At 42.6% G+C, this 27737-nt stretch overlaps 1 protein-coding gene across 3 annotated transcripts in view; it reads left to right on the top strand.

The window, feature by feature from the left end:
* The window catches only part of LOC148039427 (ubiquitin-protein ligase), a 230060-nt gene that overhangs the window by 81280 nt on the left and 121043 nt on the right, over nucleotides 1–27737 (top strand). For all 3 annotated transcript variants that reach the window (XM_087690579.1, XM_087690587.1, XM_087690593.1), the window contains 2 exons: nucleotides 24376–24425; nucleotides 24521–24609. In XM_087690579.1, the coding sequence (XP_087546705.1) occupies nucleotides 24376–24425; nucleotides 24521–24609 (139 nt within the window). The remainder of the gene's footprint in view (nucleotides 1–24375; nucleotides 24426–24520; nucleotides 24610–27737) is intronic.

The following is a 27737-nucleotide window of genomic DNA, read 5'->3' on the forward strand; positions in this document are numbered from 1 at the left end:
AGGAATATAAACTGATCATAGCCTATCGATAAAAGAAGATTGAGGAGCTCGATCAAAGGATTGCCCTTCAAGAAAAGCTTCTAAATGAAGGTATGTATGGATTTCACTCTTTAGATGTTGCGCGTAAGTCTGATGATGTTGCAGGGCCGTCGAGACCTCCATCAGGGATGGGCCCCCCTCTTGAAGAGCAAGATCCGGAGTATGTTCCATTTTTTCAGACTCTTCCGTCCTCTCCGGTGCAAGGTACTTTTGATTCGTCTTTTGTGCCTTCTTTTTTTATCTCTTTTGTTTTGCAATATACTGGTAGAGATCATGTGGAAGAGAGAGTCTGGCCTGTTGACAACGGAAAAGGTCCTCTAGAGGACCAATTCTTGTATGTTAACACACGTCGCGAGGATTATAAGAAAAAGCCAGGTAACTCTTCTTTTGTCCTTCCTTCTTTTCCGTCTACTTCACATAATCATAATGAATTTGGTATTACTTTCACTTCATTACATGGTGTATCATTGTCTTCACAATTTCATTTTTAGTCTTTAAATGATAAAAATGAACAAAAAGAATCTGTATCTCATACACCTCACTTTCAAAACCCACCCATCCCACCACATTCTTTTGTTGCTTCACCACTTCCATTTACACTATTAACATTTCCATTTCAGACACCTCATGTTGCACCGCACATCACTCCAGGGGTTTATGGAAACATAGCCACATCCTTTAGGATCTCATCCTTCCCTCAGTCGGGTGGTGTTCCACCTACCTCATATACACTTTCGGGATCATTGGAGCCTGGGTATCCCACTCAGTCTCTCCCAAGTGTGGATCAGTTGCCTCCACAGTTTGCCTCCATGGCATTGCCTAGTGGACCTTCTGGTCATAATGCTGTGTCCCAGCCTTACTTTGGACAAGGCTACTGTGTCCCAGTGCCTCCACCTACACTGGCATCTTATGGAAACATTCATGTTCCAGTGCCTCCGCATCAATCGGCACTCATTGGACACTCATAGCCTACTTCTGCCTACCCACCTTTTCCCCCTCTTTCTTACTCTTATTAAACACTCTCACCTCCACCATCTTTTCCACCGTCATCTTACTCCACCCACCCGACACCTCATGGTTCTAGCTCATCTTCTGCCAAGAATGGATTTAATGACAAGACTCGTTTTAATGGGTGAAACTTTATTACTTGGTCGAATTTGATGAGACATGTTGTTGATTCACAGAACCTATGGGATCTAGTGCAGGGGTTGGAACCCCAACCCGATCCTGCATTTGTTCCATACGAGGTTGTCCGCTCATGGAAGGCTAGGAATGCCTCCGCTATTGTCGAGCTGATGCAGGGCTTATTGCTAGAGTTTCATTCTCAGCTTCAGCATTTTGACTTAGCGTCAGAGCGATGGGCACACTTGGCTGAGCGCTATGCGGCTCAAGATAGGAATCGTCGTATTAATCTTGACCATGAGCTTCAACTTTTCAAAATCACTGATCGGGATGACTTGAAAGTCAAGTTGGCTGAGTATTGGTGTCTCCTCGCTAAATTCTCCACTACTAGGACTCCCAAGTCCTCTGACGATCAGGTCACATTGTTCCTAAATAAACTCCCCAAGAAATACTTCAATTTTGTGGAAGGAATAGTTTTTGTGGAAGGAATAGTTTCAAAGCCTACCATGCCTACATTCTATGAAATTGAGTGTCAGCTGTTGCGTTACGCACTGTTGATTGATTAGTTTCATTTGAATTGCTCTTCAAAGGGGGCTCTTCTTACTCATTCTCAGAAAGGGCAACAAAGGAATGGCAAACCAAACCAAGCCTTCACTCTAAATCAAAATCAAACTCAAAAGCTAAATCAATATGGGGATTCTCAAGGAAACTCCCAGTCACAACCAAACCTGGGTGGTAGAATGTACCTAAAAAGAATAGGTATTGTCAACATTGTCAAAAGGCTGGCCATTTTGACGACGAGTGTCGATCAAAGGCACGAGGCACAGGACCAAAATCTATGTCTCAGACCCCCGCCCCTCAGTCGGGCAACCCCCAGCAAGGGAGGTAGGGTGATGGCAAGGGGCAGTTTAAAGGTTAGACTTACACTGCCACCGCACAGTCATCTTAGTCGACAACGTTCTCAACTCCAGAGGGCTTGTCTGAGTGGTCTGCAGAGGCCCATATCGTCTCCATAGAGACATCAGATGCGAGTCTCGTCCACATCTGTGAGTTGCCTCCGGACGAGGTTATTGCAGAGACCTACTTGTCATAGCCGAGCACTTTAGCTTCAGTTTGGATTGTGGACAGTGGAGCTACACATGACATGACTCCTATAGAGGACATTTTCCGTACCTGAGCCCCTGCAGCCGGGTGGGTCCGTGTAGGAAACAACTCTTGGTCAAGATTCAGGCTCAAGGTTGCGTCGGTTTTGCCACTGACAAGGGTTCGGATTTGGCTTCGCTGGACAATGTATATCATGTCCCTCAGCTTGGGGTGAACTTGTTATCTGTTCAGCAGCTTTGCCAATTGGGGCGAGCAGTTTTCTTTACAGCGACCACAGTCAAGGTCCTTGACTTTCTGACTGGTTTAGTGATTACTCGCGGTGAGGCATAGCCTAATGGCCTATACCACATGATACACTTTCTGACCGAGCCGATTGCCGAAGGCTACGTGTTTCATAGCTTCAAGGCCTTAGCCATATCTCAGGAGCCTATGCACAATGAGCGTCTTTGGCATTTTCGCTTAGGGCATCTTGGTTATGACTCACTTTATGAGTTGTCACGCTGTGAGCTGGTCGAGGGCCTTCCACGCCTGAAGCTAGCTCGAGATGTCTGTAAAGCCTGTCAGCTCGGGAAGCAGTACCGTATCCCATTTCCTCAATAGTCTACACATAGAGCTGAGGAGCCTCTTAGATTGATTCAGGTTGATCTTTGTGGGCCGACATCCACTGCTGGTTTGAACGGCGCGTTGTACTTCTTTTTGATAGTGGATGATCATTCTCGATACATGTGGGTGTACTTCCTCAAGCTTAAGTTGGGTGCATGAGGAGTGATAGCGGTGGTGAGTTTATCTCCCACGAGTTTTCTGAGTTTCTACAGAAGCATGGCATTTCTCGCCAGCTCACCTCTACCAACTCCCCCTCTCAGAATGGAGTCGTAGACCGTAGGAACCGCATAGTCATGGAAATGGCGCGCTCTATGTTGTTCGTAGCAGAGCTTCCTGAGCGCCTTTGGGTCGAGGCTGTTAACACTTTGGTGTACATCCTCAACCGGTGCTCGACTGTGGCTCTTCCTCAAAAGACCTTGTATGAGGCATTTTTTGGCTCTTAGCCTGTTATTTTCCACTTCAGAGTCTTCGGGTGTCGTGTGCACACACACATGCTTGATGACAAGATAGGAAAGCTTACTCCCCGAGTTGATCTCCTTATTTTTGTGGGATATTTCTCTAAAGCGAAAGCCTATTATTTATTCAATCCTTGGATAAACAAGCCGATCGTTAGGCGGGATGTCGTCTTTGACGAGAGGGATATTGTGCAGTCTTCTGCACCGGATTCCGATTTGCTTCTTTCTTCCACATCATCAGAGATCGTGCTTATTGAGCCTGGTCTACTTCCCGCTCTTGACATTCCCGCAGTTTCTTCACCTCCCAGGCCCCCTTCGCAAGACCCATTACCTTGCTGGTACCAGCAAACCATGCGGGATTCGGGGATTCTACCACCGGATTCCTCTCCGGAGGGACCTAGAAGATCTGCCCAGCTTGCTTCTCAGGCATCATTTGCATGACCGTTTACAGCTGATTACATAGCGCATTCCGAGCCGAATACCCGGCAGGAGGCTCTTCAGCATCCTCAATGGCGAGAGGCCATGGAAAGGGAGCTAGAGAGTATTGACCGAAATGAGACTTGGACATTGGTGGATCGTTCGAGCCATAAGAAAGTCATCGGGACAAAGTGGATTTTTCGGACAAAGCTAAAAGTTGATGGGACTTTAGACAAGTACAAGGCTCGCCTTGTAGTGCAAGGGTTTTGATAGAAGCACGGCATTGATTATGAAGAGACCTTTGCCCCTATTGCACGGTTGACTTTCTTTCGGTGGCTACTCGCTCTCGCCGCTCACCACGGCTAGCCGATATATCAGATGGATGTCAAGAGTGCCTTCCTGAACAGATACTTGGAGGAGGAAGTCTATGTGGAGCAGCCACCGGGCTTTTTATTAGGGAACCCTAGGGATACGGTATTCCACTTGCAGAAAGCTCTTTATGGGCTGAAGCAAGCGCCACGGTCTTGGTTCCATAGAATGGATGAGTTCTTACAGACTCATGGATACCATTCTACCTCTTATGACCTGAACTTATACATTCGATCCACTCTAGAGGGGGTTAGCTATATCCTGCTATATGTTGATGACTTACTCATCACATGTTCAGATTCTGTTGTCATAGCGGAAATTAAGGCTAAGCTTAAAGCTACATTTGAAATGACAGACCTTGGTTTATTGTCTATTTTTTGGGGATGGAGGTAGTTCATTCTAGAGGATGTATTTTTGTGTCACAGCAGAAGTACGCACTTCAGCTTGTGAAACAATACACTTTGGATTATCAGACACGGCCAGTGGCCACTCCTGTTGATCCTACTGTCCACTTGTCGAAGGATATCCTAGCACAACCCTTCAATGCACACACCTATCATTCTGTTGTAGGAAAACTTCTTTGGTTAATTCACACTAGGCCAGATTTAGCTTACTCAGTTAGCATACTCAGTCAGTATTTCATAGCACCTAGGATGTCACATTGGATTGCATGTCTTTATGTGTTGCGTTATTTGCGGTGTACTTTTTCTTATGGCTTGACATATGGTTTTGGTTTATGTTTGCAGGGGTACACTGATTTTGATTGGGTAGGAAATCTTGACATCCGGCGTTCCCATGGCGGCTACCTCTTTACCTTGGGCACAACTCCCATTTCTTGGTTCAGCCGTAAGCAAGAGATGGTGGCGGCTTCCATGGCCGAGGCTGAGTGTCGGGCTCTCTTCGATGGCACCACCGAGGCCATCTATTTGAGGAGTTTACTAGTGGCGCTTCATTTTCCATGTGACTCTCCCACAGTTGTCTGCTATGACAACCAGAGTGCCATTGCTCTTGCGGGCAATCCAATCATCACACCACAGACACGGCATGTGGGAGTCCACTTTCACTTTTCTAGAGAGCAGGTTGAGGTAGGGACTATTCGCCTAGAGTTTGTGCCTTCATCAGATAATTTTGAAGATACCTTGACCAAAGCGGTCAACCGGCTAGTTCTTCAGTACCTGCTACCCAGGATCGGCTTGGAAACACCCTCCCCTAATTCTTCAGCTTGACGGGGAGAGGGTGCTTCCCTCTCGCTTTTCCTTCCAGTTTGAGAGGGGGCGGCTCCTACTCTTGATCGTGACAGTTATGGTGCTTACAGTTTTTTAGACATTACATTCACTTATTCTTTTGTATTATATTATGGACATTTGTAACTTCATTCGTACTATCAGGATGGCCTGATTGTAAAAGGGCACTTGGACAAGTGAACACTTCCGTTGCGAGGGCACTGTCCCAGTGGTACCGTTGTATAGCATATTGCACGAGCATGACATCTTGCATCTCCCTTTGCATTACCTTATGGATTGGCATTCTGTTCATGTCAACATGCATCTCTGGGCATTTATCCCTTTTCAGTTTTTTGGAGAAGTCGACTCTAGGATCCACCATATTCGTAGCATAACACATGGCAGTTCTCCTAAAGGCAGTTTCCCTACCCTTGCTTGCTTTGCTTGTCTTGCTAAGTCCATCGTTTTTTTGCCTCTCACATATTCAACACATGATTGGCACATATACTCACTTTTATCATCCTTAGGCACTTATCCTCATCAGTGCGAGGGATTGGCTTGCTAGTTTTATGAATAACTTGGGTTTAAAACTCTCTTTATCTTTTCCTATTTGTCACTTAATCGGCCGCTGCCCCTGTATTACTTATGTATTTTCAAAACACTAAAGAAGAAGAAGAAGAAAAAAACAAAACAAACAAGTCTATTGTTGATTCGATCCGCCTTTGTAGGCCTTGGTAGGCCCTTGGGCAACCGACGAGCACCCTTGGTCCGATGCCCTGACCTCTCTGGGGTGATCACTTGGGCTCCCTTGATAAGATATCCATCGCTTCTGTAGTCTTGGTAGGCCACTGGGCAGCCGACGTGCACCTTTTGTCCGATGCCCTGGCTGCTTTGGGGTGGGACGCCTTGGGGTAAATCACAATTTAGGCTGGCCTACTTTTCTCGTTCTATTTTGGGCCTGAGAGGGGGTGTTGTGCTAAGAAATGCACTTAGCCACTTAAACAGCCCCAAAACATGCTTATTTAAGGCTTATTTTAGCCAAAACCCTAAAACGGGGAGCGGATCGAGAAAGTTAAGTAGGAGAGGATCTAGAACCCTAATTTTCTATAAATTGGTAGCCAGCCCTCCACTCTTTTATAATCTCGTTTTTGCAGGTTTCAGGTGTTACCAGCTTGCTGCCCACACCTTGGTCATGGAGGACATCTCAGCCCTTGCTGTCCATCACTGTTCCCTATTGTCTGGCGCCTATTTCCAGCCCTCCACACGCTGATTGTTGCTGTTTCTACCTGGCGACTAATTGCTGTTCATCTGCACAGTAGTCGTACAGCCTGCCATGCCAGCAAACTGCTGCGTTTGCAGGCTCCAGTTGCGGCCCTGACAGTTTTCTCTCTCCTGTTGCAGTTGCTGCAGTGTTTCTCTAACCTGCCTGCAGTTCTTTTTAGTCTTTCTTTCTCTTGCAGGCTATCTTGTCTGCGTTTTCAATTTTTCTCTTCTGCAGGCTCCATTTTTAGTCTTTCTCTCTCCTCCAGGCTGTCCTGGCTGCGTTTTAAGTCTTTCTCTCTCCTGCAGGCTCCGTTTTTAGTCTTCCTCTCTCCTGCAAACTGTTCTTCCTGCGTTTTTAGTATTTCTCTCTCTTGACTGTTGTCTGCATCAGATTCAGCTTCTCACTGCTGCGTTTGCTGGTGTTCGACATCCGGAGGTTGCCTTGCTGTGATTCGGGATCCATTTGGAGTACGACATACTCTCCAGCTCATTACCCCTGCCCTGATCCTAGAGATATAGGAGTTCGAGGTTCAGTATTCATTCACTGCATAGTGTGTTTGCTGCATGAGCATCGTATTATTAGTAGTCATATCATTTCATTTATTCATTGTGTTCATTGTCTCTGAGTTACCCTAACCGTAACTGTGTTCTTTTATCAGTCTGTGCTTTGTCGTACGGTTTCTATTTATGCTTTTGTGTAAGGGTATTTTTCTTTACAAGGGGTTCTATCTTAAATGAAGAAATTAGACGTATGTCTAGTGGAGAAGGCAGCAACTCAACTTATAATGTAAGAGACAGGGCTGAAAAGAAAAATGCAAATGCAGGGTAGAGAAATAGGAGCAAGAGAAAAGGAAAGGAAAAGAGTGACATTACTTGCTATCACTGTGGTTGGAAGGGCCACAAGAAACCTGATTGCAGGTATTACAAGAAGGAACAAGAGAGAAAGAAGAATGCAGGAGATAAAAAGAAGAAGGAAGGAAAGATAGATGCATCGGAGACAACCAAAGGCAAAGAGAAGGCCAATGTGGCCGCTAGCGTGGTCATAGAAGAGCTTTAAGATACAAAGGCTGATGTATTATGTGGAGTTGATTATGATGCCCTTGTATGTCACATGTAGGATATGTAGATTACCAAGGCTGATGCGATTGATGCAGTCTTGTCAATTGATGATGGCGTCACTTAGACTTGGATTGTAGACTCTGGTGCCTCTTTCCATGTGACTCCTTGCTTGGAGTGTTTTGCTATGTTCAATGCAGGCAGTTATGGAAAGGTGTATCTTGGAAATAACCATGCTTGCAGCATTGATGGGATTGGCACTGTACACTTGCCTTTAGATAATGGATAAGAGCTTGTGTTGAAAGATGCCAGATATGTGCCTGGCATTAAAAAGAGTTTACTATCTGTTGGTCAGCTTGACCTGCATGGCCACACCACACTGTTTGGTGGTGGTTCGTGGAAAGTAAAAAAGGGTTCCATGCTGATTGCCAAAGGAACCAAGAAGGGCACTTTGTATTGCTTGCATTGTAAAGCCTTGAATGGCAAGTTTCTTGCAGTTGCTGAAATTTGCAGCCACTTGGAGTTATGGCATAAGAGATTAGGCCATATGAGCCAAAAAGGACTTGATGTCCTTACCTCTCTGAAGAGGGTTGATGGAAAAGGCTCTAAACTTGATTTTTGGTTTGGGAAATCGGCCTCATATGACCATTTACGCATATTTGGCTGTGATGCTTTTGTGCACGTTAGGGATGAGCTAAGGAATAAACTTGACCCGAAATCCACCAAAGGCATTTTCATGGGCTATGGTGATGAGGGTGAATTTGGCTATAGAGTGTGGTTACCTTAGTCCAAGAAAATTATTCGCAGCCATAATGTTGTGTTCAATGAGGCAAAATTGCTGAAAGCCACTTTAGCTTCTAATGAAGATCTGAAAAAGGTGAAGTTTCAAAGTTTGCAGCCACCTATTACTTCAGAAAATGAGCCTCAAGGTGTTGTACTAGAGGCTGAAACCGATGATCAACCGGTTATTTTTGAGCCAGATGATGATGGACAGCATATAGAAGCACAAGGAGGTCATGGAAAGCAAGATAGGCTTGCTGATTATGAAAATGCAGGTGTTGGAAATGAAAATAAAGGTGCTGTACAATGTGAACAACATATTGAAAATGGTTTACAACAGCCAATAAATGTTGATAATAATATATCTCCAGATCTAGACCCGATTCGTGAAAATGTTGATCATTGGGTACGTAGGTCTACACGTGTAAGAAGGCAACCACATAGGTTTGACCCCTCCTTGTATTATGTGATGCTTACAGATGAGGGTGAGCTTCTTACATGCAAAGAGGCCAAGTCATGTGAATTCAGTATTAAGTGGGAGCTAGCTATGCAGGAAGAGATTAAATCTCTATATGCAAATGATACTAGGGATCTTGTGTCATTACCCAAGGGAGGAAAGCCACTTCCAAACAAATGGGTGTACAAAGTTAGGATAGTTGATGGGAAACCCAAGTACAAGGCAAGGCTAGTTGCCAAAGGGTATGCACAAAAGGAAGGGATTGACTTCTAAGGGGTCTTTTCACCTGTTGTAAAGATGACTACTTTACGTGTGCTTTTTGTTCTTACTTCTGTTTTGGATTTAGAGCTGTATCAAATGGATGTAAAAACAACTTTCTTGCATGGTGACATTGTTGAGGAAATCTACATGAAACAGCTTGAGGGCTTTGTAGTTCCTGGAAAAGAGCAAATGGTGTGTAAACTAAAACACAGCTTGTATGGGCTGAAGCAAGCACCATGGTAGTGGTACAAAAAGTTTTATACTTTTATGCTATCTCATGAGTTTACACGTAGCCATGTAGCTCATTGCTTGTACATGAAAAAGGATACAGATGGCAGCCCCATCATAATTGTTTTGTATGTGGATGATATGTTGTTAGTTGGGAAAAGAAAGACTAGCTTGGATGCTCTCAAAAATCAGCTGGAATCAGCTTTCTCCATGATAGATTTGGGAAATGTAGAGCATATTTTGGGCATGGGGATTCGTAGAGATAGAATGCAGAAATTGGTGTTTTTATCTCAAGAAAAGTACATTGGAAAGATACTGGACAGATTTAACATGGCTGAAGCTAAGCCTTTTGGGGTACCCTTACCTCCTTATCTCAAGCTTAGCAAAGCCGATAGCTTGAAAGATGACATATAAGCAAATGCTATGAAGGGAGTTCCTTATGCATCGGCTTTGTTGAGATATCGATCTTTACTCGTGATATGCCAGGGTGACCGTTGTGCATTTATGTCACCGACTTATCAGTTGCAGATGCGGTTGGTACACCGCCCATGAATAATAGCTAGATGACAGCTATCCTTATCTACTCTAGTTCGTGGCTCAGTTAGTATACCACCTTAGTTAGTTGAGTTTGGTTTGAGACCCATATATAGGGTTCTTCTATTTCTTTTGTACTAGAGTTCTTTTGGCTTACACAACTAAGAAGAGAAAAACAGTTTTCAGCCTCCACCCTTGTGTGTATTCCCCCATTGTGCAAGCAAGAAAGCTACAAGTGAGACTCCTTCCTTCTCTCCCACAATCTTGACATGGTATCAGAGCCTTGTTCGTGGTAAGGAGCTCAAGAAAGTAAACCAAGTTCGCGGTGTTCTGGTAAGAGGAGTAGTGTTGCTTTCATTTTCTGTTTTGGGAGTAGATCTCTGCAGGTAGCACAGCCGGAAAGTGAGAGTGCATTGTCTCAGGTTGAGACGCCCTTCGAGGTGAAGCAAGAGGGCAGTATATGCTGCGGGAAAGGGCTTTAGCCCTTGGTGACCCTGTTTTTTTGATTTGAGGCTATTTCGGGGCCTGTTTTGGAGGCGGAAGTTTTCTGCACGCACTCAGGAAAAGGCCCAGTTTTATGCTGTGCGACCATTGTTCTACAGGTTGGTGAAAAGTTACTGTAGAAATTACATCGTATGCCTGTGCGCAGAGACATTGGGAGTTACAGAATCATCCTTGTTGCCTGTTGATGCAAAATCGTCACTAGGAAGTGACTGTGTGGCCAAATACCACTTTCGTCAGTTTTGCAGATTTGCCCTTGTGAGACTGAAGCTGTGTTCTTTGCAGTGATAGAATTTTTTGTAGTGTTCTGTAATGGCGTCTGATTCTCTCTCACAGATTGTCACTGAAAAGCTTGACAAGAACAAGTTCCAAGCATGGAAGTTTAGAATGACGAATTTCCTTATGGGAAAATGATATTGGGAATTTGTTGCAGGAAATGAAGAAGAACCAGTTCTTCCTGATGTTTCCAATCAACAGCAAATGCAGGCATTTAAAGCATGGCATGAGAGAGCCAGGAAAGTTATGTACTGGCTGTCTATTAGCATTTCAGACTCTATGATTGTGCATATTCAAGATGCAAGTACGCCAAAGGAGGCATGGGATACTTTGTCAAAAATGTATAGCACAAATACGCAAGCCAGGAAAATGCAGCTCAAGCAAGAGTTGCATAATGTGCAAAGAGAAAATATGAGCATCAATGACTACCACATGAAGGTGAAGAAGATTGCATATGCACTTGCTTCCATTGGGTCGCCAGTGGAAGATGATGATTTAGTTTCTGTGACCTTGAATGGTCTAGGAAAAGATTATGCACAGTTCCGAACATCCATTTCCGTCCGTGAAAGATTTCCTGATTTTGAGGAGTTGATTGCTCTTCTAATTTCTGAGGAGCAGAGAAATGGGGGTGCATCTTCTTCAGGAGGAACTTCAAAAGAAGCTGTCTTCTACTCAAATGTTGGAAGAGGTAGAGGCAGAGGTAGAGGAGGCCGATTTGAAGGCCGTGGTAGAAATCAGAATATGCAGCAAACTCAAGAAAACCAGTCCTATGGAGGAGGACGTGGTAACTCTAGAGGCAGGGGGAGCCAAAGAGGTCGTGGTGGATAGCAAAGAGGCCAAAATGCAAACAGTAATGTTGAATGCTACTACTGTGGTAAAATGGGTCATATGGCTAAAGACTGCTATAAAAAGCAGAATGACATCATGAATGGAAAACTACAACAAGAGAATTATGCATCTTCTAGTAGACAGGGTGATGACAGAAATGAGCATTTGTTTATGGTGCAGCACATGAACAATTTTGTGACAAGTGCATAAGAAAGCAACGATGTATGGTATGTTGACTCAGGTGCATCAAACCACATGACAGGTCATGCAGAATGGATGGAGAATGCAAGGAAAATGAAAAAACCAGGATTTGTGGAGACTGGTGATGATACTGCACATCCTATTGTGCAGATTGGAAAAATTCCTTTGTCTATGCAGGATGGGAAAAAGAAATACCTGTCCAATGTATTTCATGTCCCGAATATCACCAAGAATCTGGTTTCTGTTGGTCAAATGGTTGAGCAGGGCTTGCAGGTCAGATTTAATCCTCATGGATGCTTTGTTGAGGATATGAAAAATAATGGTCGCTTGATAGCAAAAGGAAAGAAGAAGGGCAGAATGTTTACGTTGGATGCAGACATGCCTGAATTGAGTGCAGCAATGTTTGCACATGGGACCGGTGTAGTTGCAGATATTGATATCTGGCATAAACGCATTGGTCATGTTAATGTACAGCGACTTAAATCAATGCAGACCCAAAATATTGTTGCAGGATTGCCTAAATTCAAGGTTGCAGAAATGCATAAGGTATGTGAAGTCTGTCAATTTGGAAAACAGGCAAGGAAACCATTTCCTAGACATGTTCAAGAGAGTAAGAAGCCATTGGAATTAATCCACTCTGATGTGTGGACTACTAAAGTTGCATCTCTTGGAGGTTGTCATTATTTTGTCACTTTTATTGATGACTATAGCAGAAAAGTTTGGGTATATTTTATGAAAAAAAAAGTGAAGTTTTTGGGCATTTCAAAACTCTTAAAGCTATGGTTGAAAAAGAAACAGGCCTGCAAATAAAATGCCTAAGGTCAGATGGAGGGGGAGAGTACCTCTCAAATGAGTTTGCAAGGTTCTTGCAGGAGCATGGCATAAAGCAGCAATATTCATGTAGTCATATCCCACAACAAAATGGAATTGTAGAAAGAAAAAACATGCATATTGGAGAGGTATCTCGTGCCATGCTAAATGAAAAAGACTTGTCAAATTTTTATTGGGTTGAGGCAGTTGCTACAGCTGTCTACATAATGAACAGGACTCCCACTGCAGCAATACATGGGATAACTCCAGAGGAGAGGTATACTGGTAGGAAACCAGATATTTCTCATTTGAAAATTTTTGGTTGCATTGCCTATGTTCATGTGCCAGATGAGTTGAGATCCAAGTTGGATCCAAAAGCTAAGAAGTGCATCTTTATTGGTTACTCTCTGCAGCAGAAAGGGTATAGATGCTATAACCCTTCTACTCGTAAGTTTACAGTGAGCAGAGATATTGTTTTTGATGAGATGAGTAGCTGGTATAAACCAATAAATGTGATTGATAATGTAGATGCACAAAATGGTAATGCTGCACAGAATTCACAGCAGCAGTCACAAGATATTAGTGGACCTGGAGTGTCCTCTAGCAGTGGTTCACATTCTTCGCTATGGACAGGCAGATTGAGATCAGGAGAATCGTCTCAAAGCAATGCAGATAGTGGTATGCAGGTATCACGAAAAGGAAAAGAGAAGGTAGATCAGCCCATGTTTGATGTGAATGCAGGTCACTCTGATGTGGATGGTGAATCCAGTGGCTCAGAACAGAGCATTGATGATGAGTTGGGTATTCCTTCTATTGTTACACCTGGAGTAAGGAAGACCAGGGATGTTTTGAGAGCACCTGGGAGTGAACCTACTTTGCGTAGGTCTACTAGAGCTAGGTATCCTGTGGATAGGCTGAAATATGATGGATTTACAGTCATTCACTATGCCTATATGGTCAAAGTGATACAGGAACCAGAACCCACTTCTTTTGAGCAAGCCATGGGAAAAGAAAAATGGGAGAAAGCCATGGATAAAGAAATGGATGCCTTGGAAGCAAATGCTACATGGGAATTGGTACCTTTGCCTAAAGGTAAGAATGCAATTGGCTGTAAGTGGGTTTATAAAGTGAAGCACAATGCAGATGGTTCTGTGAACAGATACAAGGCAAGATTAGTAGTCAAGGGATATGCACAAATATATGGCATTGATTATGAAGAAACATTCAGTCCGGTTGCAAGGATGGTGACCGTAAGAGCAGTCATTGCTATGGCTGCATCAAAGGAATGGTCTTTACATCAGATGGATGTAAAGAATGCCTTCTTGCATGGCGATTTGCAAGAAGAGGTATATATGGAGCAGCCACCAGGTTATGTGCATGCTGTTCATCCTGAGTTTGTTTGCAGGTTGAAGAAAGCATTGTATGGCTTGAAGCAAGCACCTAGAGCATGGTCTGACAAGATAGGGCAGTATCTTGTTACTATTGGCTTTCAGATTTCCAAGGCAGATTTCTCACTTTATGTGAGAAAAACAGAGAAATGTATTATGCTGCTTGTCATTTATGTTGATGATTTGATTATCATAGGTGATAGTGATGAAGATATCCTTCATGTGAAAATGCTATTGAAGCAGAAGTTTGAGATGAAGGATTTGGGAGAGCTGCGTTATTTCTTGGGCATTGAGGTGATTAGATCACCAAGTGGGATACGGCTCTTGCAGAGGCAGTATGGATTGGACATGCTGTCCAAATATGGGATGATAGGCTGTAAGCCTATTTCAGTTCCTTTGGAGCAGAATGTGAAGTTGAGTGCAGATGCAGGTGAGCTTCTGGAAGACCCTACTATGTACAGACGTATAGTAGGAAGTTTGATTTATATGACTATTACCAGGCTAGATTTGAGCTATGCTGTTGGATTGGTAAGTTAGTTTATGCAGGCTCCAAGGAAACCGCATTTGGATGCGGCTAGACGCATACTCAGGTATGTGAAGTCCACACTGCAGCTTGGACTATTTTATGAGACTGGGGTTCAGATACAGTTGCATGGATACACTGATGCTGATTGGGCTAGTAGTATGTCTGATAGACGATCTACCAGTGGATATGTGTTCTCTTTTGGGAGTGCTGCAGTCACTTGGAGCAGCAAGAAACAGCCTACAGTTGCCTTGTCGAGCAGAGAGGTTGAGTACAGGGGTGCAGCAATGGCTACATGTGAGGTAGCTTGATTGCATAAGCTACTTTATGATATGCATCAGTCTACAGATGGGCCAGTTGTCATTTATTGTGACAACATGAGCAGTATACACTTGGCAAATAACCCAGTCTATCATGCTAGAACAAAGCACATTGAGGTGCATTATCACTATGTGCGGGAGAGGGTTTTACTAGGTCTTATTGATCTAGTTTATGTCAGCATAGAGGATTAGGTAGCTGACATATTTACGAAGGCATTGGGCGCAGAGAAGCTGCGCAAGTTCAGAGACCTGCTTGGTGTGCAGGAATTGGGATTGAGCTCGAGGGGGAGTGTTGAGATATCGAGCTCCACTCGTGATATGCCAGGGTGACCGTTGTGCATTTATGTCACCGACTTGTCAGTTGCAGATGCGGTTGGTACACCGCCCATGAATAATAGCTAGATGACAGCTATCCTTATCTACTCTAGTTCGTGGCTCAGTTAGTATGCCACCTTAGTTAGTTGAGTTTGGTTTGAGACCCATATATAGGGTTCTTCTATTTCTTTTGTACTAGAGTTCTTTTGGCTTACACAACTAAGAAGAGGAAAACTGTTTTCAGCCTCCACCCTTGTGTGTATTCCCCCATTGTGCAAGCAAGAAAGCTACAAGTGAGACTCCTTCCTGCTCTCCCACAAACTTGATAGGCTTGTGGCTCTCTTATGTATGCTATGGTTGCTACTCGTCTAGACATTGCTCATGCAGTGGGAGCTGCTAGTAGGTTTATGTCAAATCCTGGTAAAGCACATTGGGAAGTTGTCAAGTGTATTCTTCGTATCTTAAGGGTACACAAAGAAAAAGTATTTGCTATGGGTACGGTGCACTTAGTTTGTAGGGTTATTGTGATGCAGACATGGCAAGTGACTTGGATACTCGTAGGTCCACTAGTGGGTATGTCTTTACAGTTGCTGGTGGGGCTGTTTCTTGGTGTTCCAGGTTGGAAAACATTATTGCACTGAGTACCACTGAAGCTAAATACATATCCGCTACTGAAGCTTCTAAGGAAGCTATATGGTTGAGCAGACTTGCAGATGATCTCGGCATGTCTATGGGTACTGCAGTTTTGGGATGTGATAGCCAGAGTGCTGTGTATCTGGCTAAGAATGCCATGTATCATTCACGCACAAAGCATATAGATGTGCGCTATCACTTCATCACATAGATTCTGGAAAATGGTCAAATCACATTGACCAAGATTAAAACACAAGATAACTTTGCAGATGTTCTCACTAAAAGTCTAAGCAAAGCTCAGTACGAGCATTGTATTCGAATAGTGGGAGTTGGTTAGCTAGAGGTTTATAAGTGGGAGGTTGTTGGGATATAAAGGCCCAATAACCTCCGTATATAGTACACGCACAAATCTGGCAGGTCTTTTTCATTGAGCATGGCACGAGATACCTCTCCAATATGCATGTTTTTTCTTTCTGCAATTTCATTTTGCTGTGGGGTATGACTGCATGAATATTGCTGCTTTATGCCATGCTCCTGCAAGAACCTTGCAAACTCATTTGAGAGGTACTCTCCCCCTCCATCTGACCTTAGGCATTTTATTTGCAGGCCTGTTTCTTTTTCAACCATAGCTTTTGTTTTCATTACAACAATTGACTTCTCTTTACCTTGTTCTTGATTGTCCATGCTTTCTATGTTATTGCTATCCAAGTTTATGAACAACACTTAACAATTGTACTTCATTCTACCATCTTGGTAAATTGAGGATGCTTGCATTTGACTTATGCTTGAGAAAATACACCCATACATATCTGGAATGATCATCCACTATCAAAAAGAAGTACAGCGCGTTGTCCAAGGTGGCGGTGGATGTCGGCCAACAAAGATCAATATGAATCAATCTAAGAGGCGCCTGTGCGCACGATGTGAGGTCTGCTGAGGGAATGGGGTACGATGCTGCTTTTCAAGCTGACAAGCTTTACAAACATCTTGAGCTAGCTTCAGGCGTGGAAGGCCCTCAACCAGCTCACGGTGTGACAACTCATAAAGAGAGTCATAACCAAGATGCCCTAAGCGAAAATGCCAAAGGCGCTGATTGTTCGTAGGCTCTCGAGATGTGACTGAGGCTTAGAAGCTATGGAACACGGAGCCCGTAGCTGTCAGCTCGGTCAAAAAATGTGTCATCATGTAGTATAGGCCATTAGGCTGTGCCTCATCGTGAGCAATCACTAAACCAGTATGAGAGTCAAGGACCTCGAACGTGGTCACTGTAAAGAAGATTGCTTGCCCCAATCGGCAAAGCTACTGAACAGATAACAAGTTCACCCCAAGTTGAGGGACATGATATACATTGTCTAGCTAGCCAGATCCAAACCCTTGTCAGTGGCAAAAACTGACGCAACCTTGAGCGTGAATCTTGACCGAGGAGTTGTTTCCTACGCGGACCCGTCCGACTGCAAGGGCTTGGAAACGGAAAATGTCCACTATAGGAGTCATATGATGTGTAGCTCCACTGTCCACAATCCAAACAGGAGCTATAGTGCTCGGCTGTGACGAGTGGGCCTCTGCGGTAACCTCGTTAGGAGGCAACTCACAGATGTGGACGAGACTCGCATCGGATGTCTGTATGGAGACAATGTGGGCCTCTGCAGACCAGTCAGACAAGCCCTCTGGAGTTGAGAATGTTGTCGACTGAGATGGCTGAGCGGTGGGAGTATGAGTTTGATCTTTAAACTGCTCCTTGCTATCACCTTGTCTCCCTTGCTGGGGGTTGTTTGACTGAGGGACGGGGGTCTGTGACTTAGATTTTGGTGATGTGCCTCTTGCCTTTGATTGATACTCGTCGTCAAGATGGCCAGCCTTTTGACAATGTTGACAATATCTATTCTTTTTAGATAAATTCTGCCACCCAAGTTTGAGAGATTGGGATGTTCCTTGTGATTCTCCGGATTGATTTTGCTTTTGATTTTGATTTTGAGGAGAGGTTTGGTTTTATTTTCCCTTCCCTTGTTGCCCTTTCTAAGAATGAGCAATAAGAGCCTCCTTTGAAGAGGAATTCATATGAAATTGATTAAACAACTGTGCGTAACGCAACAGCTGACACTTAAATTCATAGAATGTAGGCATGGTAGGCTTTGAAACTATACCCTCCACAAAATTGAAATATTTCTTGGGGAGTTTATTTAGGAACAATGTGACTTGATCGTTAGAGGACTTGGGAGTCCCCATAGTGGAGAATTCAGCGAGAAGACACTAATACTCAGCTAACTTGACTTTCAAGTCATCCCGGTCAGTGATTTTGAAAAGCTGGAGCTTATGGTTAAGATTGATACGATAGGTCTTGTCCTGAGCCGCATAGCGGCTAGTCAAGTGTACCCATCGCTTAGACGCTAAGTGAAAATGCTAAAGCTGAGAATGAAACTCAGGTAATAAGCCCCGCATCAACTCAACAATAGCGGAGGCATTCCTAGCCTTCCATGAGCAGACAACCCCGTATGGGACAAGTGCGCGATCGGGTTGGGGTTTCAACCCTTGCACAAGATCCCATAGGTTCTGGGAGTCAAGGACATGTCTCATGAAGTTCGACCAAGTGGTAAAGTTTGACCCGTTAAAACGGGTCTTGTCATTAAATGCATACTTGACAGAAGATGAGCTAGAATCATGAGGTGTCAGGTAGGTGGGGTAAGATGGATGTGGGGGATAAGATGGTGGAGGTAGATATGTCTGATAGGTAGAAGGAGTGGGTAAAGGTGGGTAGGAAGAAGTCGGCTGTGAGTGTCCAATGAGTGCCGATTGAGGCGGAGGCACTGGAACGTGAATGTTTCCATAAGGTGACGATGTAGGTGGAGGCACTAGGACACGGAAGCCTTGTCCAAAGTGAGGCTAGGGCACAACAGTATGACCAGAAGGTCCACTAGGTAAACCCATGGAGGCAAATTGTGGAGTCAATTGATCTACACTCGGGAGAGACTGGGGGGGTACCTAGGCTGCAATGATCCCGAAAATGTGTGTGAAGTAGGTGGAACACCGCCCGGTTGAGGGAAGGATGAGGTCCTAAAGGATGTGCCTATGTTTCCATAACCCGCCGGTGTCATGTGCGGTGCGACATGAGGTGTCTAAAATGGAAATATAAATGGTGTGAATGGAAGTGGAGTAGCAGCAGAAGAATGTGGTGGGATGGGTGGGTTTTGAAAATGTGGTGTGTGAGATGTAGATGCATTTTAACATTTAATGATTGGAATTGAAAGTGTGAAGATGATGATGCACTATGCAATGAAGAAAAAGGAACACCAAATTTATTCTGATTTTGTGAAGTAGACTGAAAAGAAGGAAGGTTAGAAGAAGAGGTACCTGAATTTTTCTTATAATCCCCACGACGTGTGTTAACATACAAGAATTGGTCCTCAAGAGGACCTTTTTCGTCGTCAACAGACGAGACTCTTTCTTCCACATGATCTCTATTAGAATATTGCAAAGTAGAAAGACGTAAAAGAAGAAGGAACAAAAGACGAATCTAAAGTACCTTGCATCGGAGTGGACGGAAGAGGATTTACGCGCAACATCTGAAGAGAGAAATTCGGGCATACCTTCATTTATAAGCTTTTCTTGAAAGGCAATCATTCGATCGAGCTCCTCAATCTTCTTTCATCTATAAGCTATGATTACTTTGTATTCTTCAGAGGTTAGCTTGCCTAGCTTTTCTTCCATGTAATTAGAAGTGTCTTCCACCGTGTTGGAACTTTGTGGAGCAAGTTGATCGGCCCACTCTCGCTCGGTTCTCGGCATAGTTGGTTCTGGAGACTGAATTGGTGTTGTTGTGTTCGAAGTCATTTGAATCCACTATTGTTTTTGCTTCTTGTGTAGAGTATCAGATCAAAGGCCTAGGTTTCTTAGAGAGTACCAGGCTCTGATACCATGTAAAGAAATACTCTAACACAAAAACATAAACAGAAACTGTACGACAAAGCACAGACTGATAAAAGAATACAGTTAGGGTTAGGTTTACTCAGAGACAATGAACATAGTGAATGAATGAACTGATATAACTACCACTGAATATACGATGCTCATGCAGCGAACACACTATGCAATGAATGAATATTGAACCTCGAACTCCTGTATCTCAAGGATTAGGGCAGGGGTAATGAGCTGGAGAGTGTGTCGTACTTTGAATGGATCCCGAATTTTAGCAAGGCAGCCTCTAGATGTTGAACACTAGCAAACGCAGCGGTGAGAAGCTAGATGTGATGCAAACAACAGTGCGGAGAGAGAAAGACTAAAAACGTAGGCAGGACAACTTGGAGGAGAGAGAAAGACTGCCAAACGCAGGGCTGTGATGATGTGGTAGGCTGTATGGCAGGAAGTCTGCACAGGAACAGCAGTTGCTTGGCTGAAATCAGCTCCAAATTGCATGAAGAGGGCTGGAAATCAGGCACCAACTGATGGAGACAGTAATGGACAGCTTCGGCTGAGATGTCCTCCACGAACGGGTTGTGGGCAGCAAGCTGAAACACCTGAAATCTGCAAAACGAGATTAGGGCTGAATGGAGGGCAGCATACCTATTTATAGAAAGTTTGAGCCCTCCCAAAAGGGTTAGTATATGTGGGACATAGAAACTCTCGAGGATCTTCTTTTAAATAAACAAGGTTTCTTCATTAATTAAGCATGTTTTGGGGCTGTTTAAGTAAAGCTAATGCATTTTTTTATCTCAACACTGTCAACCTTGTTGTGATTGTAGTTCTATATACACGAGTAGTCTTCTATAGAAACTAGTATTTAACATATCTAGAAAGTGGAGTGATAAGTGAGCACATGGTGCCACATCCTATCATTCTAAAATCCAAATATGCATGATTTGTTGCTAAAACAATAAGTTTGCTTGAAAGACTAAAGTCAATTATATGTGGTATGAAAGAGGAGAGAGAGAGAGTACACACCAAGCTGAATGGATTGATGTGATAGATGATGATAGTACAATCCTTAAGGCCTCATTTATAGACCTAGGGTTGCCTCCAAACATGTGACTCTTAATTCTGAGAGGTATAGAAGGTATTCACACATGGGGGCATGCGTACAACTAACTAACAATATCTTTCATATCATTCACTTTGAGGAGTTTGCTACATCTAGGCTCTAGCATGTCACTTTTAATTCTTCGATGTTAAGAGGCTCTAGCACATGAGCACTTTTGCAGAGAAGGGGTTTTTCCCCATGTTATCACCCTCTTAGGTGGCGATGCCTTTTTTTTTCGTGAAGATAATTGAATTAAGTAGCAATATCTACATCAGACCATCATGTCAGCTAAGAAAAGCAGACACAAATGAAGACTGGTGCAACAATGTTAGGAAGAACCAGATCAGCTGAAACCATAGAGGGGATCTACCATAACACTAAACCACGAACACGGGCCACATGACCATGGATGCTTGAGGCTGAAAAAAAAATAAAGGCATTCCAAGTATGCCAAATATGCCACAGAGCTGTCCATCTAAGGAAATGGAAGAGGCAGAAATAATTTGAATGCAAAGTAGACATAGAAGTCATCCTTCCCATAATCCACGAACAAGCTGATATCCATTGCTGAGTTGCTGAGGACCACACATGGGAAACAAAACTCCAAATTTGTCAAGCAATAGGGGAAGAGACAAAAAGATGAAGCAATGTCTCATCATATGTAGTGCAAAATACATAGCGACCACAGGAGATCTTGTGAGCACGCAACGTGTCCCCAATTGGAAGACCCCCAATAAGCAACCTCCACATGAATACTTTACCTTGATAAGGAACCTTTGACTTCCAGAGTTGAATGAATCTTTCTTGCCACTTCTTTTTGCTGTCCCGAATATGCCATAATTTATTAGCTTTTCTAGTGACCCATCTCTTGGCCTCAACCATCTGATGATATATTTTTGATTAGTTGACCTTTTCTCGAAACCATTAGGAAGCACAAACATCCAATCTCGCCAGTGAGACGATGGCTGTAAAGTAGGCAAAGGAGAGAATCTTAGGGTCTTTAATGTTACATTCTTGCTTTCAGTCCAACCAATTTAGTGAGGTTTGGGGGCATGCTTGAGATATGGGCCATCACATTGTGATTGACTATTTGAGGGCACCAACTACTCTAGATACAGTTGACTAGCAATTGCTTGGATTCACTCAACCGCCCTAGACAGTCACCATTGACAAACAAGAGGTTTATGCAATTTTTTAATTCACTTGTATATTTTACCTCATTCACTCCAAGGAGCTTGTTACATATAGTGTGTCCCTTCTAATCATTTGGGGTGAAAAGGCTCTAGCACACAAAGACTTTTATGGAGAAGTGTTTTTTCCCATTTTATTGCCCTTTTAGGTGGTGGTGCTTTTGTACCTTAGGGTTTTGTACTTTCAATTCTTGCCTTCATATCAATCAATTTAGTGAGACAAGGGGCGTGTTTGAGACATAGGCCGATGGATTCTAACCAAATTCTTCAAAGTAGCAGTGACTCTTGACACAAATGATCAGCTGGTATCTAGACTCATTCAGCTTCTTGGGGAGTCACCATAGACAAAGAACAAGAGCTATGCAGGGCATGATGTCCACGACTTGTCGGGATGAAGACCTAGATTGAGATACCACTAGAGGATCTAGGCAATCCTAACACCATATCATGCAGCACCACCCTAGTGAATAGTTTGTCTATGGTGAAATGACCCATGTGAGACATCATAAGATGAGGCTGAGATACCTCTTACAGCTGCTTTTTCCATTTCCACACCTTCACAATATTTTTTCTCTCTAGCAGCTGTATTTGGTAATTATTGCTTTTTGTCATGTGATGTAGTTTGTCATTTTTACTTTTTATTTCATGCTTGTATTCTACATTAAGAAATTTAGTTTTCCATAAGTTATTCATATGTATTAGCACTTTGATATCATAGCCCCTAGTAGATGTTTTTTTTCGAAGGGAAGAATTTTATTAATAACACCTCGACAAAAACCCCAAGGTAATTACAAAGTAGAAGGAACTCTATAAAGAGTAACTAAGTACATCACAAATACAATGGTTGTGTGAACAACCAATCTGATGGGCCATAATGTCAAACCAATTTTGCCTCTGGTAGATGATAATCTATCTTTCTTTCTTTCTTTTTGTGTGTGGATGCATGCACGTGCATCTTAGTATCTTCATGGTTTCCTAGGCCTAACCCATGTAGTTTTGGCTTAGTCTCTGGGCAGGTATGTACCTTTATCACCTACAATAGTGCCGGTTGGGATTTGCTTTTAGCTTTTAGTTTTCAGATTTTACTTACTGCTTCTTTCTAGGACTCTTATAGTTTAATGGATGGTTGTAATGCATGGTCTCATAGGTCATTTTGGCCTTTCGTATTGTTTCATTTCATTTCACGTGTACTGTTTCATGTATATAAGCTTTGCACTCCCGGCAACAATGGTGCATCAAAACAAGAGATTGTCTAAAGCAAGGGATATGAAAAGCCAATCTAGGGGTTTGTAATGTCAAAATATGCCTGTACATGGAAGAACGTGATGGGTTCCATGTACCAAGAATGCATATATCCTCCTTTTATGCTTGAGAGTACACAATATCATGTAGACCCTCCCATTTTCTACAAAGTATGTGAACAATCTCTTTTCAGATCCTAGAGTGGGTCTCTGCTGTGCACTTGTTCTATGTATGAATGGCATGGATGCATCTTTTTTTTTTCAAGGAATGAAAATTCTATTAGTAACACCTTGGAGAAAAACCTGAGGCAAAATATAAAGTACAAGGAACTCTGTAAAGAGTAACTAAGTACATCACAAATACAACAGTTTTGTGAACAACCAATCCTATGTGCTATGATGTAAAACCATCTCAGGGGCAGTATGGAAGAAAGTGTCTGAGTCCCATGTCTGCAAGAAGGTGCCTCTTCTCTTCCTCATCCTGTCAGAGCTGCCCTGCATCCTCTCCCATTTCATTGTCTGTATGTAACACGTGATACTACTAGCAATCAGCTCCCATCTATGATAATGTCCCATAGTTTCTTCTATAGGTGAGAAGCCTGGTGTGGGAATTGTGATCAGCTTACTGTCAAGATATAAGAAAAGATTGACACCCTTGGCTGTGTACTGGACCTCTGTATGTGGCCTTGCTTATGTCCCCCACGTCACACTTGAAAGGATAGGACCAATGCCTGAGGTGAGCTTGCTTTTAACTATCATAGTCTCAGCTGTGAAAGTAAATAGCTCTTCTCCAAACCTCATTGTTCTGGTGCTTTGTGTCTCCTCATCCCTCTGGACAGTAGGGGTTTAGTTCTCTGAGGATGGCTGTGTGTGTGTTAAAAATCATAGGTTTGCCAAAGAGTTTTAGCACAGGTGGGAATCTTTCTGACATATCTCATGCAGTTTGACTGTATACCAGCCATACAGTATATGTACATTCTGATCGACTATATTCAATTTTTAGGCATCTCTGTTTGCTCATGGGCTGTGTCTGAATGACTATATACAGTTTTTTGGTACCTGTCTTCGCTTGTGGGCTGTGTCTGAATGACATGCATCAAATGCAAGGTTCTTGTTGAATAACATAAGCGGTTGCAAGCATTGCTTATTTCTACAGGTTGGTTGCAATGTGCATGCTACACTGAATGGTTGCTCAAGTTTTTCTAAGACAAGCTCATGTGTGTGCAGGGTTACTGTCAGTTGCTGATTCTTGCTTAAAGATTTTTGCTGTCAACTTTGTACGTCATATGTACCAAGGCTTGCTATACTTGTTAAAATATGTTTCCCCTTGTATTTTCACAAAGGCTCATTTGTGAGTTGAGAAATTTTCCAGGAGGATGTGATGCAACAGACTGAACTTCAAAATCTGTCAACTAAACTGCTTGCCTCCTGCATTGATCACGAACACTTGACAGTCAGAAGGTATTCATTAACTGCTTTTCTACCTTAGTATAAATTTCAAGTGTAACCTAATAGTGGATTTGACCAATGCATCAAGCTCCGCCAATCTGTTTCAGACATGCCTGATTTTCCATCTATGCCTCTTATGGGCCTCAATTGCTTCTTCTGAGAATAAGGGCATCTTGGATTTTCTCCTTCCATAAATTGAAGTTAGTACCATCAAACTTCTTGATGTGATACAATTCCCTGTCCATTGGAGATGACGAAGCCATATGTGCAAAACAACTGATTGTCAAGTGACAGTAACCAAAAAATCAACAAATTGGCCCATGCTGGCAAAATATTTGCAACACTTGCTCAATATAACTATGATTTAGAGAAGATAGAAGATGGGCCATTGTTTATCAATAATGCATATATCACTATCCAAAATGTTGTGAAAATCATTGTATATAGTTAAAACATTGTATTATTGCATTAATACTTCCTCACAGATCATCCGACTATTCAGAAGTAGGTCAAAAGACTGATCTCCCTAAAACCACTGTAGTACATCAAAGAACAGTGTTCTTGCACATTCACTAGCAAATATGTATGGATAGTATGACAATATATGAAGCTCAAGAATTGTTGCAGCATATACATCAAGGTCTCTACTTCAATGATACTTGTTGTATACAATAGTAGCCAACAAAAAACTCCAAACCTATGAAATCTGCAATCTGTAATCTGTAACCTATGTTAAACAACATGCAACCTGAAATTGCTTGTTTGTAGTAATCTATCATTGGTTACCATTGCGCGGTAGCCTATATACAATGTCTCTATAGTGGACACTACAAGCCTTGACCTGTTTTGTATGTTCTAAATGACCTGTGTAGAATTGCAAAAAAAGATGAAATAGCATGTGCAGCATTTATAGGTAAAAAAGGGAGTCTGAAACAGCCTCAGATAAAAAAACAAAGGAGACTAAGCCCTTACAAGCTGTCTCTAAGAATTTGTCAACCTCTTTGTGCACACCAAATTTCATTCGAAATAGAGATTGTGAAGATTTTTGTTGACGGTGCTACTTGGAGACCCCCTCTCACTTTGATACCAGTTGTTGGAGATGCAAGGAGAATGGAGATTGCATGCAATAGTGCCCACATGCGCACACACACACACACACACACAGAGACAGAGGGTTATATCTATCCAAGAAGAAAAGTCTAGGATGGGATGGCTTGACTAATGAGTTTTTTAAAGCCTATGCTGCCACTCTTGCTAGCAGCCATGTTCCAACAGATCTAGGAGGTTGGAGTTATACCTGTCTCATGGAAAGTGAGGTTCATTTGTGAGAGTGTGCAATGGAAAAACAAGATGAACACAAAGACGAGACAAAGAGAGAACGCAAGAGAGAGAATGAACAATGTGACTGCAATGGTGTTAGAATATCAAGCTCTCGTTACTCTTTAGTCAGTCTATCTTTATGTATGTGACCGAGATTAGCTGGATACAGCTGTACACGTGTGTGACATTCAATAAGTCATTGTAAATAGTGACTTAATCACAGTTAGTCTTGGTTAGTCATACCTATGTGTGTAAGTCTCTTTCAGTTAGTATGATGGAAGAATAATGGAAGAAGAAGAACAATGAGCTGAGGCTCATCTTCTGCTCCACTTTGTCTCTCTCCCTGTCTTCCAACATGGTATCAGAGCCTGAACGCCTGAAGCCTGAAGGCTTGGCAGTAGCCATTTGTCATCAAGACATCAGATTTGAAGAAAATGTCATTAAAGGAGACTGTGCTTGCAGTCCATTTTTTTGCAGAAGCTATATCTTGCTATAGAAATGGTTTTTGGAGAAATGGCCCTCCTTCTCCGACCTTTTTGACGTAGTCTACAACTTTGCATAAGAAAGTTTTTTCAAATTCCTCACAGATTTTGAGATATTCAGCACAGACCTATGCAGACTGACTGTTTACTGTAGTAAGCAATAGGTGATTCTAGGGCACTGATGACTTTCATCCTAACAATGTATATGTCTTTATTATCATGTATTTGAGCATGATATTGGAGTGTTAAATGCTGAGTTTTGGAGCTTATTTGTAAGCTGGAAATAGTGAACTGGTTGTTGTCTTGAATTTGGAAACAATATACCTATAGGGTTGAAATATCTATGATGCTTATTTGCTACTGACAAATGCTTGGATCATACCACTTGAGTGGTAGATACTTTTTGGGATATTGTGAGTATTGAAAGTCTAAAGTTTGGACTGATTTGTTGCTGGTTATACTAGGGTATTGGTTGATTATTGTCTGCAGGAAGAATATCTATCATCTTCACTTGACATACATGTAATATATTCTGACCGGGTTGGACATGTATCAACTCCTACATAGAGTGGCAAATGAATGAGATGTTTTGGGTCTGTTTTGAGGTCTGTATCACTCAAATTGTGGGAGAAAAGTTGAACAACAAAAATTTTGCTTTATGGAAGTTCCGTACGAAGATTTTTTTGGTTAGCAGAGGTTATTGGAACTTATGCACAGGTGATGAGGTTGAACCTGAAATGTACGAAAGGAATCCAACAAATGATTAGAAAAGGACTCATAAGCTATGGATTGAGAGAGCATGCAAGGTGTTACATTGGTTTTTCTTATGTATATCAGATACTATGGTTATACAAACTACTGGATACAGTTCTCCAAAGGATGCATGGGACATACTCATGAAGAATTATGGAAATGTAACACATGTAAGAAAGATTGAGCTAAAGCAACAGTTCAATAATATGTCTAGGAATGACAAAAGCATTCAAGCCTACACTACAGAGATCTAGAACATAGCGGATCAGCTTGCCACCATTGGATCTTCAGTGTCTGAGGATAATATGATTGCAGTGACGTTGAATGACTTGACAAAGAGTATAAAGCATTTGATACGTCTATTTCTGTGAGAGCTGAATTTCCTGATTGAGATGAGCTGATTGCTTTGCTGCTGCATGAGGAAGTTAAGCTTGGGCTCAATATAGGTTCTAGTACGTCTCAAAGCAGAGACACTGTTCTTTACTCTAGCCAGTGTGGTAGAGGTGACAGAGGCTGTGGCTCTTTTCGAGGTCGAGGAGACGCTCGAAATACTTATGGACAGCATTAGCAGAATGCCTGGCATGG

This window comes from Lygodium microphyllum, chromosome 2, assembly GCF_053477565.2.
Source record: "Lygodium microphyllum isolate KBCC chromosome 2, Lygodium_microphyllum_v1.1.10, whole genome shotgun sequence".
Classification (NCBI taxonomy): domain Eukaryota; kingdom Viridiplantae; phylum Streptophyta; class Polypodiopsida; order Schizaeales; family Lygodiaceae; genus Lygodium; species Lygodium microphyllum.